The sequence below is a fragment of the Fundulus heteroclitus genome, chromosome 12 (assembly GCF_011125445.2).
Source record: "Fundulus heteroclitus isolate FHET01 chromosome 12, MU-UCD_Fhet_4.1, whole genome shotgun sequence".
Taxonomy (NCBI): domain Eukaryota; kingdom Metazoa; phylum Chordata; class Actinopteri; order Cyprinodontiformes; family Fundulidae; genus Fundulus; species Fundulus heteroclitus.
The window spans coordinates 40,098,153-40,114,662 of NC_046372.1; the positions used below are offsets into that span (position 1 = coordinate 40,098,153).

Below are 16,510 nucleotides of genomic sequence, written 5' to 3' on the forward strand. Positions count from 1 at the left end.
AGAAGGCTGCAAATACTCGGTTCGATCCCTGCAAACTGCCATTATGGGTCCCTGAGCAAGACCCTATACCCAAGATTGCTCCGCAGGCGGCACTCAGTGTAGGCAGCCCACTGCTCCTTGGAGTTGGCTTAAAAGGAGAGACAAAATTTCCCCTCTGTGGGACTATAAAAGGGAAATCTTTCTGTCAATCCTTCTTTCTTTGTTCTGACTGAAAAGCAAAATGAGTCAAAGTCTAATAGCCACTAAAACATAACAGATTAAGATTACAAATGTTACTAAACAGCCTTTGTCATAAATCTGTGACCTGGAGTGAACCTGAGTTGGTTTCGGCTCAGCGGAGAGTTCATGAGATAGATCTACAGAAGTAGGCGGCGTTGGCCTCTGCAGCGAAATTTATTAAAAGAAATGTTCAGTGATCCCAGATAAAGCTCAGTTTTCAGAGGAATGTCTGACAAATGAATAAGACAGCAGAGACAAGAAGGCAGGTAGGGGATAAGTCTCATGTGGAGAAACAGACAGGGATGGACCAGGAAAAACCAGACATATTTGATCCTTTTTATAAGCAAAAGAGTCTTTAGATAAAGGCAAGCCAATTGAAAATATTGCAAGAAAAATACAGCTTATAAGGAGAAATAAATTTGTCATTGGCAAGTAATCCCGAAATCTTTTTTTTTTTTTAAATGCCTAGCCAGACTCGTAGGCATCCCACAAATTCTTTCACTACACGCACTTCTATGGAAAAAGAAAAACAACAGGCGCCTTGACGTCAGAGATTTAAACAAGACAAGGCCCACCTCTCACTCCCTATGGAGTCTCTTATAATCAGGACTTAATATGGAGCCCCTGACTCCAATTTTATGGATTTAACAGTCTGGTTATTTTTCCACATAGTTCGACAACAACAAAACGTCACTGACGCTTCATTTCGAGCATCGCATATTTTCAGCACAACTTCCCAAAAAAAAAGGATCAAATGTTTCCCAGAGAGGACATGTCGAGGTGGGGCGGGGGAGGCATTTCCCTCGTTGTTAAACCGGAGTCGTTTCTTTACCTCAGAGTTGCTGGATGTGCAGGAACTGGCTCTTTTTGGACACAGTTTGGGTCTGGAAAAGACGAATAACCAAATCAGTTCAAGTGCTAATTAAAGACAGATCTGTGAGAAAGTGTTTTTTTAATGACGCTGCTGCTGAAAGAAAACCACTCTGATGTTCACAATTTGACCAGAAATGTAAAAGTGGACACGGTCCCATATAGCTGTGTTGATATGGGAGCTTTCTGCCACTGTAATTACCGCCATTAACTTTTAGTATAATAACTCCCACATAGCTGTGGCTCAGTAGCAGTTCTGTTGTGGCATAGCATGATGAAGCAAGAGGCACTGCAATCATGGTTTCTCACAAATGCCCTAGTTATCTCCCACCGTTCTTGTAATGGCTGCTATTGCTTTTTTTTTTTTTCCCGGTAGGATTTAGACTTTGTGATACATGATAACAAGCTCTAACCAGAATCTAGATTTTAATAGGGAGTAAAGGACAATCATCATTATTCCCACATTGCCATGTTACAACCACGCACATTTGGAGACCGAATTTGGTCTTAACATTACTCTCTGCAAAATAAGCCTTGTCAAATTAGACGCCGTCTGTGAGAATCAGTTTGTCGGCGTTTCTCAGTGGGACTGAGCTTTGGACTTGAATGGGCCATTCCAATACAGAGATATGCTTACATTTTGTTGTAACCAACTTCAGGCTTTAGGTCCTTATTCTGCTGCAAGGTGAACATCTGCTTCAGTTTCAACCCTTTTGCAATTTCTTCCTGGTTTCCTTCTAGGATTGTTTCAACTCCATTCATCTTCTCATAATCTTTTAACAGCCTCATAAAATTTTGCATGCAGGCGAAAAAGTTCAATTTTGAATTTATTTGAACACAGCACATTCTTCCATATTTGCTTTGTCCCCTGCAATGCTTGTGGAAATCAGACTACTTATGGGATTCCTTCAACAATGGTCTTCTGGTCTTGAAGGAGCAGATTTGTGGACCCCAAGACTAACTCTAGATTCTCCCACTCAAACCGTGGATCTTTGCAGCTCCTCTAGATTCTGCCGTTTGCTCTACTGATCAAAGCCTAGGAAGTCCATGATTTCTTAGATGGCTTTCAGTTGTGCCATTCACTCTCCATTTTTGAGTGATGGATCAAATAATGCTTCTGTTAGATGCTCTGTAATAACCCAACCCTGGTTTAAATTTTGCCTTATACATTTCTCCCTGGCATGTCTGCTTGGTCCTGATGCTGTTTGTTGACTTATGTTCTCAAACAAACCTCTGAGGCCTTCACAGAACAAACAGATTTAAACTGAGATTGATTTAAACACAGATGGAGTCTATCCACGAATTTGGTGGCTAGGAATAGCACTTGGTTGAACGGGATTTTATTGCAGGGTGTCAAAGATTTTATAAAAAAAAAAAAAAACAAGATCCTTTATAATATTATGTTATTTAAAATCTCTATAAAATACAATGAAAATTGTTGCTGTGACAAATTATATTTTTCAAAGTGAATGGACGTACCATTTTTCCATGTGGCTATTTCTGTTTATCCTTGCCAACCATTCGAGAACCAACCCAGCACGAGTCAGCCAATCACGTTGCAGTTTTATGGTTTAAGGCGGGACATACAGCTGTAACGAAAGCCAGAGTTGCCGAGCCCACAGCCGAACCAAAACAAACAAGGCAGCACAGGAGGATGTACGTGCAGCGACTGCATTAACGTTCGTTTTGTCAGGATTCACAATTTCATCTTTGCAAATAGCGCCTTGTGCGTTGTTGGATATGCCTGCAAAACGACATTTTCCTTTGATAACATGATTGGCTAAAACCAACCTTTGGTAGGCGGGTACTAGATGTCAGAAAGTTCTGCTGAGTGTCCCTCCTTTCTCTGAACGGATTCCTTGGGAGCAGTGCCAGATTGATAACGTGCAGAACGTGGAGTAGGCCTACTACAGCCTATTATCAGTCTGGTTTGCTGTTAAGATTCTTTTAAAGTTGAGTACATTAAACCTACTTGCTTATGAAGTTCTTTTCTGGAACATTTGTCTGCATGTCATGATACCAGACAAATATTTTCCTCCGTTTTGAGATTTATTGGAATCAGTGGAGCCTGACACACACAGGCATGTAAGCGCTTATTAAAAATGAATATTACAGCTGAGTGAGTTCATTACCTGTCACCAGTCAACTGAGGGCAACCCCTGCTGATGCCCTCATCCACCTCAGGCATTTTTCTAACGAAAGGGGACCTCTGAAGGTGAACGAAGTACTGTTTAAAACATGCATGATTGGGCCTGACTTGTCTGGCTTGTTGCCAGTAGTTTCGGTGAACTCGTATAAATTAACAGGGAACATCAGAAGAAATGTTTCCTGTGTCTTAGTTTGGAGTTGCACATTAATGCATGTTCTTGCGTCCGAATGAGTGGTGTTGCTGTTGTTGCTGCATACGCCTTCCTTTTAGTCAACACGTGCTTCTAATTTTACTGGCCTTAATAGGGAGAACCTGCGGAGTTAACGCGCCTGCACGGGACTCAAATTCTTTCAGAAAGTTGAGGATTACTACGAGCACAAATGTAAACCTTGCTGAGGTTCAGAACCATCTAAAGCAACCAGTTAAAACAACCAGTTCTTCAGAACAGGTAGTATTACGTGTGTTTAAGATTAGCCCCGTCCATTTGGGGCTGGGAACAAATGTAAATGACACCTTTTTACAGCCTTACAATGGTACTGCTAGCAAACTCACACAGGGCTCTACCTCTCCTGGTTCTCCCTTTCTCGCTCGGTTACCTGCCCATTACTTTCATGCTGCCTTTCTGGTTTTGTGCGCTGGAATTGATGCCAGGTGCTGCACCTTGAATGCCCCTTCAGTGTTTGGTGAGAACGATCGACATCAAGGAAGCCGCAGCGCCGCAGCCCGAGCCAACTAATCACCAATGGTCTCCACATCAGGCATCGAGGCGCCCAGCTGAGTCAACATAACGGAGATGTGACGGCGCAGGCCTGAACTCCTGTCGGGCCAGACCATTTTTAGTGGCGAGAGCTTCTGGATATTTCTACATCGCTGGATTCAATTTGCCTCTAGTCGGAACTCTGACATGAGAGTCACATCAGTGTTGAGCGCGTTCTAGATACAAGGTGGAAAAAAACAGCAGGATTTCCCATTGGGTGCGAGGCTAGCTATTATTGGCTGTAAAAGCCAATAACGACACATTTCTCACCATTCTGTACATTTAAAAGCCACAGGAAGACATGTACACTTCCATTGAAGTTTGTGTGCCACAGGTTTACTGAGATATGAGATACAACCCATCAGAAGTGCTGGTGGGCCATTAGTTGATGCAACTGTTGCTACATTTTAAAGGCGGTACAGCTATGGAAGATATTAAAGTTGCGTCTTCTCAGAGGAACACGGACTTTCCACGTAGGAATTCGGGGATCGTGTTCTATTCCAATTTTTCAGACTTTGAACGCAGAAATTCCAACTGCAGAGCACAAATTGAATGCACCATATTAACGGAGGCCTGACGCATGTTTTTCAGAGTATTTTTCTGTTTTTATGTGCTTGGTTTTGACTAACCCCAAACCTTTTCGAGCTAACATTTATGTCGGTATTCTACTTTTGTTAACTTTGAGCTGTATTGGTTCTGCCGCCGTTATCTACATTTTGCATTTATCCGTACAACCACTGAGCTATATTATACACTGGAGTGCTGAGAAACTGAAGTCACTGGCCGCCATCTTGCTACTCCCTACTCTCAAAGAACCCCACAGGATTTAGTTGCAACAACAAGCAGTTTTCTGGCTGTGTGAAAACCCTTCACAGGTAATTTTACAGTCAGTGGATGTACTAACACTATCAAGTACTAGGGAATTAGATGCTGAAATATTTTACATATATATATATATATATATATATATATATATATATATATATATATATATATATATATATATATATATATATATATATATATATATAAAATGCAAAATATTTTAGCACATGACTTTCTCAGTACTTGATAGTTTTAGAACATAAAATAAAACTATTATGGCATTTGACATTTTAAAAGTTTTAAGCCCCCCCTGAACATGAGAAAATCCTCGTTATTCGATTCTGTAGCGCACATACTTCCTAGTTACTGGGGGAAAATAGGGAGTACCAATATGGCGGCTGGTGGCTTCAAAGCGACTCGTTCTAACAGCGGGCGATTAGCACTCCAGTGTATAATATAGCTCAGTGAGTACAACACATTAGCCTCTGCCTTTGTTTTAGGTGCTAATTAACTAAAGTTGAACTGGCTTCACACACAGTGAAATATTTCAAGCCTCTCTTCCTTGAAATTTTAATGATTCTGTCTTACAGATAATGGAAATTTATTGCGTTGGAAAATTTGCATATTAAATAAGACTAAATAAAAAGGATATTTTAAACAGAAATGTCAGGATTCTGAAAAGTATGTTAATTTCTATGCAATCAATGCTTGGTTGGGTCTCCTTTTACATCAATGGCACGGAGGCGATCAGCCTGTGGTTCTGCTGAGGTATAACAGAAACTCAAGTTGCTTTGATAGCAGCCTTCAGGTCCCCTTCATCTTGGGTCTGGTGTCTCCCATCTTCTGCTAGACAGTTCTCCACAGATTCTCTATGGCGTTCAGGTCAGGCCAGTCTGCTGGCCAATCAATCACAGTAACAGCAGTGCTCTTGGCAGCTTTGGCAGTGTGGCCAGGTGCCATTTTCTGGTGGAAAATGAAAGCAGCATCTGAATAAAGATCGTCAGCAGAAAGAAGGATGAAGTGCTCTAAAATTTCCAGGTAGATGGTTGTTATGGTGCACCAACACCAGCAGATGACATTGCCTCTCAAATCATCACTGACTGGATACGTCACAATGGACTTCCAGCAACGTGGCTTCTGTGCCTATCCACTCTTCCTCCAGAATCTGGGACCTTGATTTCCAAATAAAATGCAGAATTTATTATTTATCTGAAAACAGGACTTTAGACAACTGAACAACAGTCCAGTTCTTTTTCTCCTTTAGCCCAGACATGATCTCTGCTTCATGAGTGGCTTGGCACAAGGAGTGCGATATTTCCAGTCCATGTGTACGATTTGTCTATCCCTAGTGGTTCCTCATGCGCCTGATGGCTCTTTGTGAAGCTCCACCAAATTCTTGAATGGATTTTGCTTGACAGGCCTCTCAAGGCTGGTGCACCTTTTTCTATCAGAATGTTTCCTTCCACTCAACTTTCTATGAAGATTCTTGGCTACAACACTGAAGTCAGAAATATCACCCCGTTATTGTGTGGGCAAGAATATGGCCTTTACATAATAATACATTTTTAAAAAGTTTTTTCACTATATTTAAAAAATAATCATCAAAAATAGCAGAAATAAGGACTTAGAATGTTTCGGTCACAATATTCCATTTCTTTAGACGTAGAGACGAAGAGAAACCGATAGACAAACATTTCAAACCCTTGGGATATGCTGGAAGCAGATTTTTGCTCCGCAAAACGAGCTCAGAAGGATTTTGCAGTTCCTAAACCGGCATCTTGTACACACCTTACTGAAATAAATGTTGTTCTTCAGATGGCATATTGATGAACATATGTTCAATTAATTGTTAACCCCAAACATCTTTACACAAAATTGTGTCTCCTTCAGCTTGGTAAACCTGAATTGAAAAAAACGGTGAACATCTAGGGACTCTTATAAGTACCTGGGTGTTCACTGAACAATAAACTGGACTTGAGTCACAACACTGATGGTCTTTACAGGAAGAGTCAGAGTAGACTCTACCTGCTGAGGAGGCTGAGAAACATACAACACCAGTAGTTTGGCAATCAGGCATAAAATTCTGATCACACATATTTTTGTAATTTAATGATGCAATCTAAAACCTTACTTTTCAACAAAACGTTGAAGTGTTGAGTGTTGATTACTTTATATCAGCTTGATTGTAAATGCATGGTTACACCTTTCAATGTAACTTAATATATCGAGCATGTTATTTGTGTTTGCAGTGTCAAATACAAATCATTAACTGTACCACTTTAGGTTGACAACGTGATCAACTGAATTTAGCTATTCCCTTTAGTCTTTTGTTCAGCGTTGCATCCAGTAATTAATTAGTTTGGTTGTTTCTATTACCTGAAAATGATGCAGAGAACACTTGTAAGTATCAGAGTGAAGAAGGCGGCTCCGCTCACAGCGGCGAGGAGGGAGTCCGCCTTGCTGCCTGACGGGGACGTGGCTCGTTCATTCCCTCCCGGCTCGGTCAGGTTGTGGTAGTAGAAAAGCAGGGCGAATCCACGTCCCCGGTGGGTGGTGGTGATGAGCTCCATGATGACCTCCACCATCTCTTGGCTTGAGCCAAAAACCAGCTGGCTGCTGGGAGGCCGGTTGGAACCACAGAACCTAGAGGAAAAGGTGATGAGGTCCGAGATGTAGAGGACGTCATGGGGGCAGGTGTCAAGGATGGACTGTTGAGTTTCAGGGCTCTCGGTAGGAGTATCTGTGGAGAGTGGTGAATCAAAGGGGGTCTCCTCCATAACTGTGTTTGGGTTTGAATCAAGATTGAGATCTCTGCTTAAGGGAGATGCAGAGGCAGAATTAATGACCTTTTCTACAGAAGGCACTGCACCAGGTAGGAGAAGAAAGGAAGTAGGAGGTGATGAAGACTGACTAGAGGATGGATCTGCAGATCTTTTGGCAGAATTTGAGACTTTGGCAATCTCCATTTTTGTAGACTGTTCCTGGACCACAACTTGATTGATAACACCATCTTGGGAAGATTGTTGAGGCTTATAGAGATCCCCTGCCTTCTGAAGTGTAGGCTTCGTGGTGGCAGCTAAGCTTTCATCAGCTGATAAACTGGTTGGGGTTTCCTCTACTGCCTCTTCAAAATTAGAGAAAGCTGAATACTGAGCTTCCGAGTCTTGGCTTTCAAACACGTCAAAGTCAAATATTTTCAGAACAAGCTGGTAATCAACAGGAACGACAAACTGCCAAACACAATGAGTCCCAGAGGAGTAGTTGTAGGGGAAACCAGGAGACAAAATGAGCCCCTGAACATCCACCACATCCACCTTGGCGCCACAGTCAAAGTATACCTGCAAAGATAATAAAGACAAGTTATTCTGATGCTAATCCTTTTCTGCTTTCACTCAGATCTAAGAATGTCACATTTTCACTAAAGTCTGTGATAACTCTTCATGAAAAGCTCAGAGCACTGCCCAGACAGGGCTTTTGACATTTATAATCTCTAAATTAGCAACATTGTCATGTTCAGGCATGTTTTTTAGAAAGCACATTTAAAACCAGTGACAAATGACAAAAGAACTGTGGACAATAACAATAAACAGACAATAAAATTACTTTTACATTTCTGTAATGTTAAGGGGTTTCTGACTTGAACTCCGAGTGGAAACAAGTTTTTCAAGCCTCATGGAGTATGTACAGGTGTTAAGGTAGTCAGGTACCAAAATAAAGTCCAGACAGAAGAAAAGGAAAAAAAATAGATTTTTAAGGTAATTAAAAAATGGAAGCAGATTCAGTCATTACAATTACTGAAAGAAACTATCTTTAAAGGGCAGCATTTCCCTTTTTGCTGAAATATAATCCATGTCCGGAATCCTTTCAAGGCTTCCTAGAAATGGCCTTGCATGACCTCTCAAATGGCAGAGTTCACAGAGGTTAGATGTTTCAAAAAATACAACTTCTTAATTTAGCTTCATAAGATTTAGTGCCATCTACAATTAGATATTTTGGTAATGTTTAAAAAGGGGCCATTCTAAAAGGGTCTTGGTGGTTATCATGTTTCAGTGGTAAGTGTGTGTGTGTGTGTGTGTGTGTGTGTATGTGTGTGTGTGTGTGTGTGTGTGTGTGTGTGTGTGTGTGTGTGCGCATGTGTGCGTGTGTGTGTGTGTGTGTCTGTGTGTGTGTGTGTGTGTGTGTGTGTGTGTGTGTGCATGTGTGTGTGTGTGTGTGTGTGTGTGTGTGTGTGCTGCCCGCATAGCAGTGATACTAGCTGTGATTTTTAAAACTTAATTTAACTGAAAAATACAGAGAGAAAATAAAACAAGTGCAAGAACAGAACCCTGTGGGACACCAAACGACAAAAGAGTTTTTAATGAATGATGCCCAGCTCAGCTGTAAGAGTTCTATAAACCCCTGCAATGCTGCCCCCTTAATCCCTAGATGAGAAATTATACCATTATCTACTGCATCAAAACAACACTGAGGTCTAAAAGTCCTTAGATTGGATTTCCTGAGCCAGCAAAGAATAATTCACCACATTTAAAAGGTGCAGTTCCAGTATTATGATGTGCTTTAAAATCAGTCTGAACAACTCCAGTAATACCATAGTGATCTACAAATGAGGCGGAAGAAATAGTTATTTCTTTTGTAGTATGGAAATAAAATGCAATTTAGGAATTAACATTAAGTTAAAGTGGGTAGGCGGATCAGGATTATATTTGCTTTGAGAATAGGTTTCAGCAAAAACATTCTTGAAATAAGCCAGAACATGCCCAGACTGAAGACTTCTATTAATAAAAACATTCATCCCATTATGTGAACTAAATCATTCAATATGTGACAGGACTTGATGTCAAATAGAAAATGTTTCAGTTTTAAGACTTGATGCAGGAAAGGTACACACCCAAAGCGGTCTGTGACTGTAATTAGAAACAATGTCAGGAAATTCTTGTTTTTGCTGGTCATACAGTCTTTTGAATATAAAAAAAAAGAGATTGAATTTGCGCTTATTATTACTACTCTAAAATACATTCAGACTGTTAAATGGTGTGATTTTATGCTTGCAATGCATTAAATTCTTTCTATTCCTCTGGCTGGACTTCATGTTGGTACCTGACTACCTGTATAGCTGAAAAACTTGTCTTCACTCACAGAGTACAAATCAGAAACTTCCTCATTTTTGACACTTTTAAAAGTAATTTTATTGTCCAATGAGATACAGGGGGATTTGTTTGAAATTCCATCTCATCATGATCAATGACCATTGTCGACATTGAACTGCTTTCATATCAAAGCCTGTGTGCTGCCTGTGGGGCTGACCTTGGTGACCTGCGGGAGTATTTCTTCAAACTTGCCGGCTGTAATTCTTCCCAGGTGTGTGGAGATCTAAAAGGGACCTTGGCTCTGAGCATAGGCAGATGTTTATTGGACCAGGGAGCTCAATAGACCAGACCTTTGTAGGGGGCCTGTGTGTTTATGAGGCTTTCACCTCAGTTCTCGACTGTGGGAAAGCCCCAGACAAGTAGACCCCCCCCTTGCCAGACAGGTACAAAACTCAACACCCTCCAGCAACACTTGTGCTCGAGACAGGAAGAAAAATAGACAAGACTGCCCTGTAGTTCCACAAAGAGGTCAATTTTGCTCCTATACTGAAGCTTGGACGTTTTTTTTTAATAATCATTCAAATCCATCCCCTAATTGGCACGTGGAGAAATAAGTTATCTTGGTGATCTGACTCTTCAGGGAAACACATTTTTGTCATACCCACTAAGGCTCATGTTTCATTGTTTATTAAGCATAAACTAATCAGAAATCTGAAACCAGCCACAGAATGCAGCCAGGCGCTACTCAACATCTCCACTTTATTACCTGATCACTTGTTAACACCTTGCTCAACGCATACGTTTTGGCAGTTTGCTGCTCTGGAGCAATGAGACGTGCATTAAGACAACACCAAAGTGGAATATCATCAGCCGTAACATTGGAGAATTAAACCTGTGTGTCCATCAGTTTAAGAAGCTCTTGACGGTCATTACAAAACGTTTTAGAGTTCAAGACACTGAAGTCGAACCTCGCAAACACTACAGCGTCTCAGTTAGCGGGTTACATTTTCAAGTTCATGACTACAGTTAGAATGATATGTGTGGGCTGTGGGTTTCAGGCAGTTTGTCTCTTTCCTACAGACAACACAGTTTGCTCAGTCACATTTGACAAACAACAAGGTCCCATACAATTAAGTGGAACTGGCAAATCCCCAGAGTTAATTTATTGATAAAACGGATGAAAGATTTCATGAGGTACACTAACAATATAATGTCAGCCAATTAACTACCTCTTGCTTATATAGCTTTTCAAGCCTATCTAGACTTTTTGAAATGTTGCTAATTTTTCTTGTTTTGTTTAAATTTGTTCTGTCACTAATGGCCTTTTTTTAACAGTAATCAGATAATAAATGGGCAGAGAGTGGCGAGGGAAGACATGCTGCAAAGATCTCCAGTTTGGGAATCAAACCCAGGATGGCTGCATGAAGGAATCTGAATATGGGGCGCCCACCCTACCGCCACATCAAACAATGCCCCTCTTTTGAATTTTCAGAATCACAATCAAACATACTTTAATAATCCTAGAGGGAAATTACTTTAGTAAAAAGTAATTTATTAAATTACTTTTAGTTGTCATATTAAAAGCTCATACTCAAATGTAAGTTATTGGGATTTTACTGGGCTGACGAACACCAAGCAGTGCATATTTGTATAATGAAAAGCATATGATAGATGGTTCTCTATATTTTTCACTGAATAACACAAAACTGTGGTGTGTAACTGTGTTTAGACCATCTGCGTCAATAGTTTGTAGAACCACCTTTACCTGTGCTTATAGCTGTAGGTCTTTGGACATTCATGGGCCAATCAAGCACATATATATGGTCTGATTTAAAGCATAACACTGTAGCTCTGGCTGAGTGTTTAGTGTTGCCATTTTGGTGGAAGGTCCTGTGTTCTACATTTGGCTTGTGGTACACTTTCAACAAAAAGCCTCGGTACTGATCATCATTGATCAGTAGCGCTTTTGTTTTCACCTAGCTAGATAAATTAGATTTGTCAAGATCATAGCTCTCCTGTCAACAGATTCTCACACTTGAACTGTGGATCTCTGCAGCTCCCCCCCGAGTTACCAGGGACCTCTTGGCTATTAATGATCTCCTATCCTGGCCTCTCAGTTTAGGTGCGCAGCCATGTCTTGGTAGCTTTGTAGTTATGCTATGCTTTTTTCATTTTTAGATAATGGATATGTACAATATAAAGCCAAACTCAATGAATTAGAAAATTATGAAAAAGTCAATTTGTCCCAGTATCCCAATTAACTAAGGTAAACACATTAATTAGCTTAATTAGTCACAGACTGATGTTTTAAAGCCCTTATGTCTGTTAATAATGATGATTCTTTCCTTTTTAGGCTTATATATAGTGAACACATAAGATTAGAATATTACATCAAACCAATAAAAAATAATAAAACATTAATGCATAAATGTGGGTCTAGTGGAAAGCATGTTTAATACTTGCTTAAAGGTTGTTATTTTCAAAAGGTACTTCTAATCTGACAAATGAGCCTCATTAGAACCCATATTCTCATTTAATGAATCTGACTTTTTTATTTCAGAAACTATCCCTGCTTTAAACTTCTCCACAACTTTATCCCTGACCTGTTTGCTGTGTTCCTCAGCCTTCCTGGTGCCCAAATGTTCTCTAAAATACCCAAAAACCTCGGAGGCCTTCAAGAACAGCTGTAATCACACGGAGATTAAATTACACATAGCATGCCTCTACTCGTTAGTTAAGAGAATACCCTGTTGACTTGCAGACAATTGGTTGCGCTGGATTTTACTTTGGTGTATGGGATTAAAGAGGGCTGACATCAAATCAACACCTATCATTTCTGATATGCATTTGTAAAAACAAATAAAAAACAATGGATCTTTTTTTATATCCATTGCACAGTTGTGCATTACTTTGAGTTGGTCTTTATATAAAAGCCCAATAAAATTAAATACTCCTGCAACATGACAGAACGAGGAAAAAGAAGCTACATGTTGATCTTTGTGCAAAGAAACTTTTACTGATCTACAGCTTCTGACCAAATTATGAGCTATGGATTAAGGTATTACAAATTCCAGTAATCAACAATGTGGGTTATGGTAAAGCATTACACACGTTCGTCAGCTCTAGCTGGATTTCTGAGAGTTGCAAAGGGAAATGGTGTGGCTGACCAGCGATGCAGCAATTTAACCAGCTTGCTTCCCTTGCATATTTTACTAATTACATTCACTAACAGCAGTACCGTTGTCGTAGACAACTGTCTGTGTCTTGCACATGAATCCTATTAAAAATCAACCAAATGTTTGTTGACTTTGAAAAAGAGGTGTATGTACTTTTGTCAAGTTAGGCGTTGCATTTCTGCTGTTACTCCTTTAGAAGCGACACTTAGAAGTAATTACATTAGTTCTTGGCATGCTTCACTTGCCCTGCCAACGCACCGGAATTTAATGTGATACGGCATGAATTACATTTGAACGGGCCAAGTGCCGTTCATGCTGAGGTTAGAGAGGGTAAGCTGATTTAGGGGTTTGCCGTGTTTGCAGCGGGGTTGCGCAATGAGGGAAACCACTTTGCATTATTGTGGTGGAAAGGAAGGACAAACTGTTGCCCCTATACCGAGTGCAACCAAACGGCCAGCTTTTGTAAACCGAAATGAATGACGACAGAAAAGCAGACAAGAAGAGGCTGCAAATATTGCACAGCTTGGAGCGGCTGGCGGTAAAGAGGGGCGAGCAGTGCATCTCGATTCTTCCCAGGATGAGGCTGCCGGGAGGTCCTCTGCGCCGTAGGATGTACATGCTAGACTACACATGAAAGGACTCTGAAGTGCCACAGTGGCGAGTGGAAATGGGGCATTCTTATAATGCCAAACATCTCAGTTCTGTTACATCACAGGCCATTCCACTGGCAGGCCGCTAATTATTCCAGGATGCCTTTTCTCATGGCAAAACAATGAGGCCGCAGTGCTGTTTTAGTGTGCCACCCCACAAATGGGGAGGCCGGATCATATTTTAATGAAGTGATGCTAATAAGGTGCAAGCTGAAACTTTATGTAAGAAAAGCTTGTCGCTAGTCGCTGTGTCCCAGTTGGGCTGACAGCAAGTTGCCTCCCTGGGCAGAAGATAATCAACCAAGAGCATGGTGGTCTGAAATGTCTCATTCGGTGGATCATTGGAAAAGATATAGTTACCGCCAACCCGCCCAGCCTAACACATGGCTGTCTGCTGTCGTTGTCACTTCGAGGACACACCGCATGACCAAAAACAGCTTAAACTGCCTCAGCTGCAGCTTCAGATCCATTTAAAGTTGATTCGAGTTCTGTTTGAAGCTGTGTAGCAGCTGAGTGCATCAGCTTAAAACCCAAACGATATACACTGCCGTGCCAAAGTATTCAAACACATCTAACTTTTCTGTATCTGGTCACAACAGCCCGACAAGGTTGAATATATTTTATCAGGTTTTCATGTGCTATACCGACACAAAGTAATGCATAATGTTGAAGTGGACCCTATATAGTACCTGGTTTACAATGATTTTTGCAAATCAAAATCTCAAGTAGACCGCATTTATGTCGTGTTGTCTTCAGCGGGTACAGGGACAATGCGATGGCCATGCTAGATGGGAAAGCTGATGCATCTAAATGTAGGAAAATCCTGGCATAAAACATGTAGACGGCAGAAGACCCGAGGCTGAGAAGGCGGTTCATCATCCAGCAGGACAAGAACTCTAAACATACATCCAAAGCTCCAACGGAAATGTTTACATTTACTATGGTCTATCAAATAAAATCCCATCAAAATACATTTATGTTTGTGATTGTCATGTGCCAAAACGAGAAAAAGGGTAAAGTTTGATGTCCAAACTTTCTGCTTCATGGGCTAAAATCTGAAAGTTGAAACTACTGTGAGGCCATAAAATATATCAATAAAAAAAATCATTAAATATTGAATTATTCAATCAGAAAAGAACGTATTATTGTAAGTCTGAAAAAGGTTCTCAGGTGTTTGGCTTAATAAAAAAAGGTGTATAATTTCCCAAAGTTCTGACATTTTTAACTGCGGTCGGGGGCCACTCAAAATTATTCCAAGGGCCACAAATGGCCCCCAGTGGGGCCTGATTTCTTTTACAACAATATCGATGCTTCAGAACATGTGCAGTCATTATGTTTACTCAGAAACACTGCCACTGTACTTTTATTGACTTTCCACAGTCCATAATTATTACTTTTGGCTATAATTTTGGCATCCTTTACAGTTTTTAGTGAACCTATGAACCCTGATTTGACAGTCATCAAGCTATTAACATAAACGCTTTAACCCTAAATGTTTTATTACGTTAAACCACAAAGAAAAAAAAAGTTCTTCCAATTTAAAGCCAAGTATGAAAGACGCGCACATTTAAATAACCCTGTACCTTAAAGCTGAGGCCATCAGCCTGACCTGTTTGCTCCAACAGGGCTTCTTCTTTCTTTTTTCTTTTTTTTCCAAACCACCCAGGCTGGTGACGCTACCGAGAAAACTCTGCAACATGAGCCGCCTTCTGCTGAAATACAGTTAGCGCGCGCGCACACACACACACACACACACACACACCAACCTTCATGCACAAACACTCTCAGATTGGCTCACAAACAGGCAGGCAGGCCCCTCAAAGGGGGCAGGAATCCTCACCAGCCCTGTTTACTAGAGAAGAAGAGTGACACCGCTTCACAGGCTTTTGCTTCGGTAGCTGCCATCCACGCAGGAGGCATTACAATCATGCTCCATATATTAAGTTACATCCAGCAACAGCCTCTCAATACTTTTGGGTGGGAAAAAAACAGCATAAAAATGGCAAAAATGAATTAATTTACTGTGATATATATATATATATATATATATATATATATATATATATATATATATATATATATATATATATATATATATATATACACACACACACACACATATACATACACACACATACTGTGTTGAAATTCTAATTCAGGAAAAAAAAGCGCTCTGGAAAAAAAAAACAAGAATTAAAACCTTAAGTGAAGGTATAGAGATTATTACTGCATCTAATTCAATTTAAAAAAAATAATAAAAATACAAAGGCCCAATTTTTCTTGAAGGTCAACAAATGTACAGGAATTTCCTCTGACTATCCAAAGAAACCAGACCTGGAGGAAAAATGGATCTCCTGTTAGTGGTTTGTTACAGACAGGGAAGTACCTGTATTACAGCCCCAGTTCAGTTCCAATTGGGACGTTGGGAAAAACGTAAATAAAAAGAGAAATAATTATGATTTAAAAATCTTTTTCTACCTACTTTCAATTGAATGCACTACAAAGACAAGATATTTGTTGTTCCAATTGATAAACTTTTTTTCCCCGTAAATATTCACTCATTTTAATTTTGATGCCTGAAACTCATTCCAAAAAATCTGGGACAGGGGCAACAAAAGTGTGGGAAAGTTGAGGAATGGTAAAAAAAAAAAAAAAAACACCTGTTTGGACCATCCTACAGGTTAACAGTGTCATGGGGCCACAGGAACTAGGAGTTCATCGGTGGGTTTGAAGCCCCGCTCCGACCATATCAGTCGTGTCATTGGGCAAGACACCTT

The 16,510-nt window shown here is 40.3% G+C and overlaps 1 protein-coding gene across 2 annotated transcripts in view; it reads right to left on the minus strand.

Annotated features, from left to right (window-relative positions):
* si:dkey-112e17.1 overlaps positions 1 to 16,510 on the minus strand; it is a 40,493-nt gene that overhangs the window by 12,927 nt on the left and 11,056 nt on the right. For both annotated transcript variants that reach the window (XM_021322337.2, XM_021322294.2), the window contains exons 2-3: positions 7,197 to 8,158; positions 1,052 to 1,103 (exon numbers count right to left, since the gene is read on the minus strand). In XM_021322337.2, coding sequence (XP_021178012.2) covers positions 1,052 to 1,103; positions 7,197 to 8,158 — 1,014 coding nt within the window. The remainder of the gene's footprint in view (positions 1 to 1,051; positions 1,104 to 7,196; positions 8,159 to 16,510) is intronic.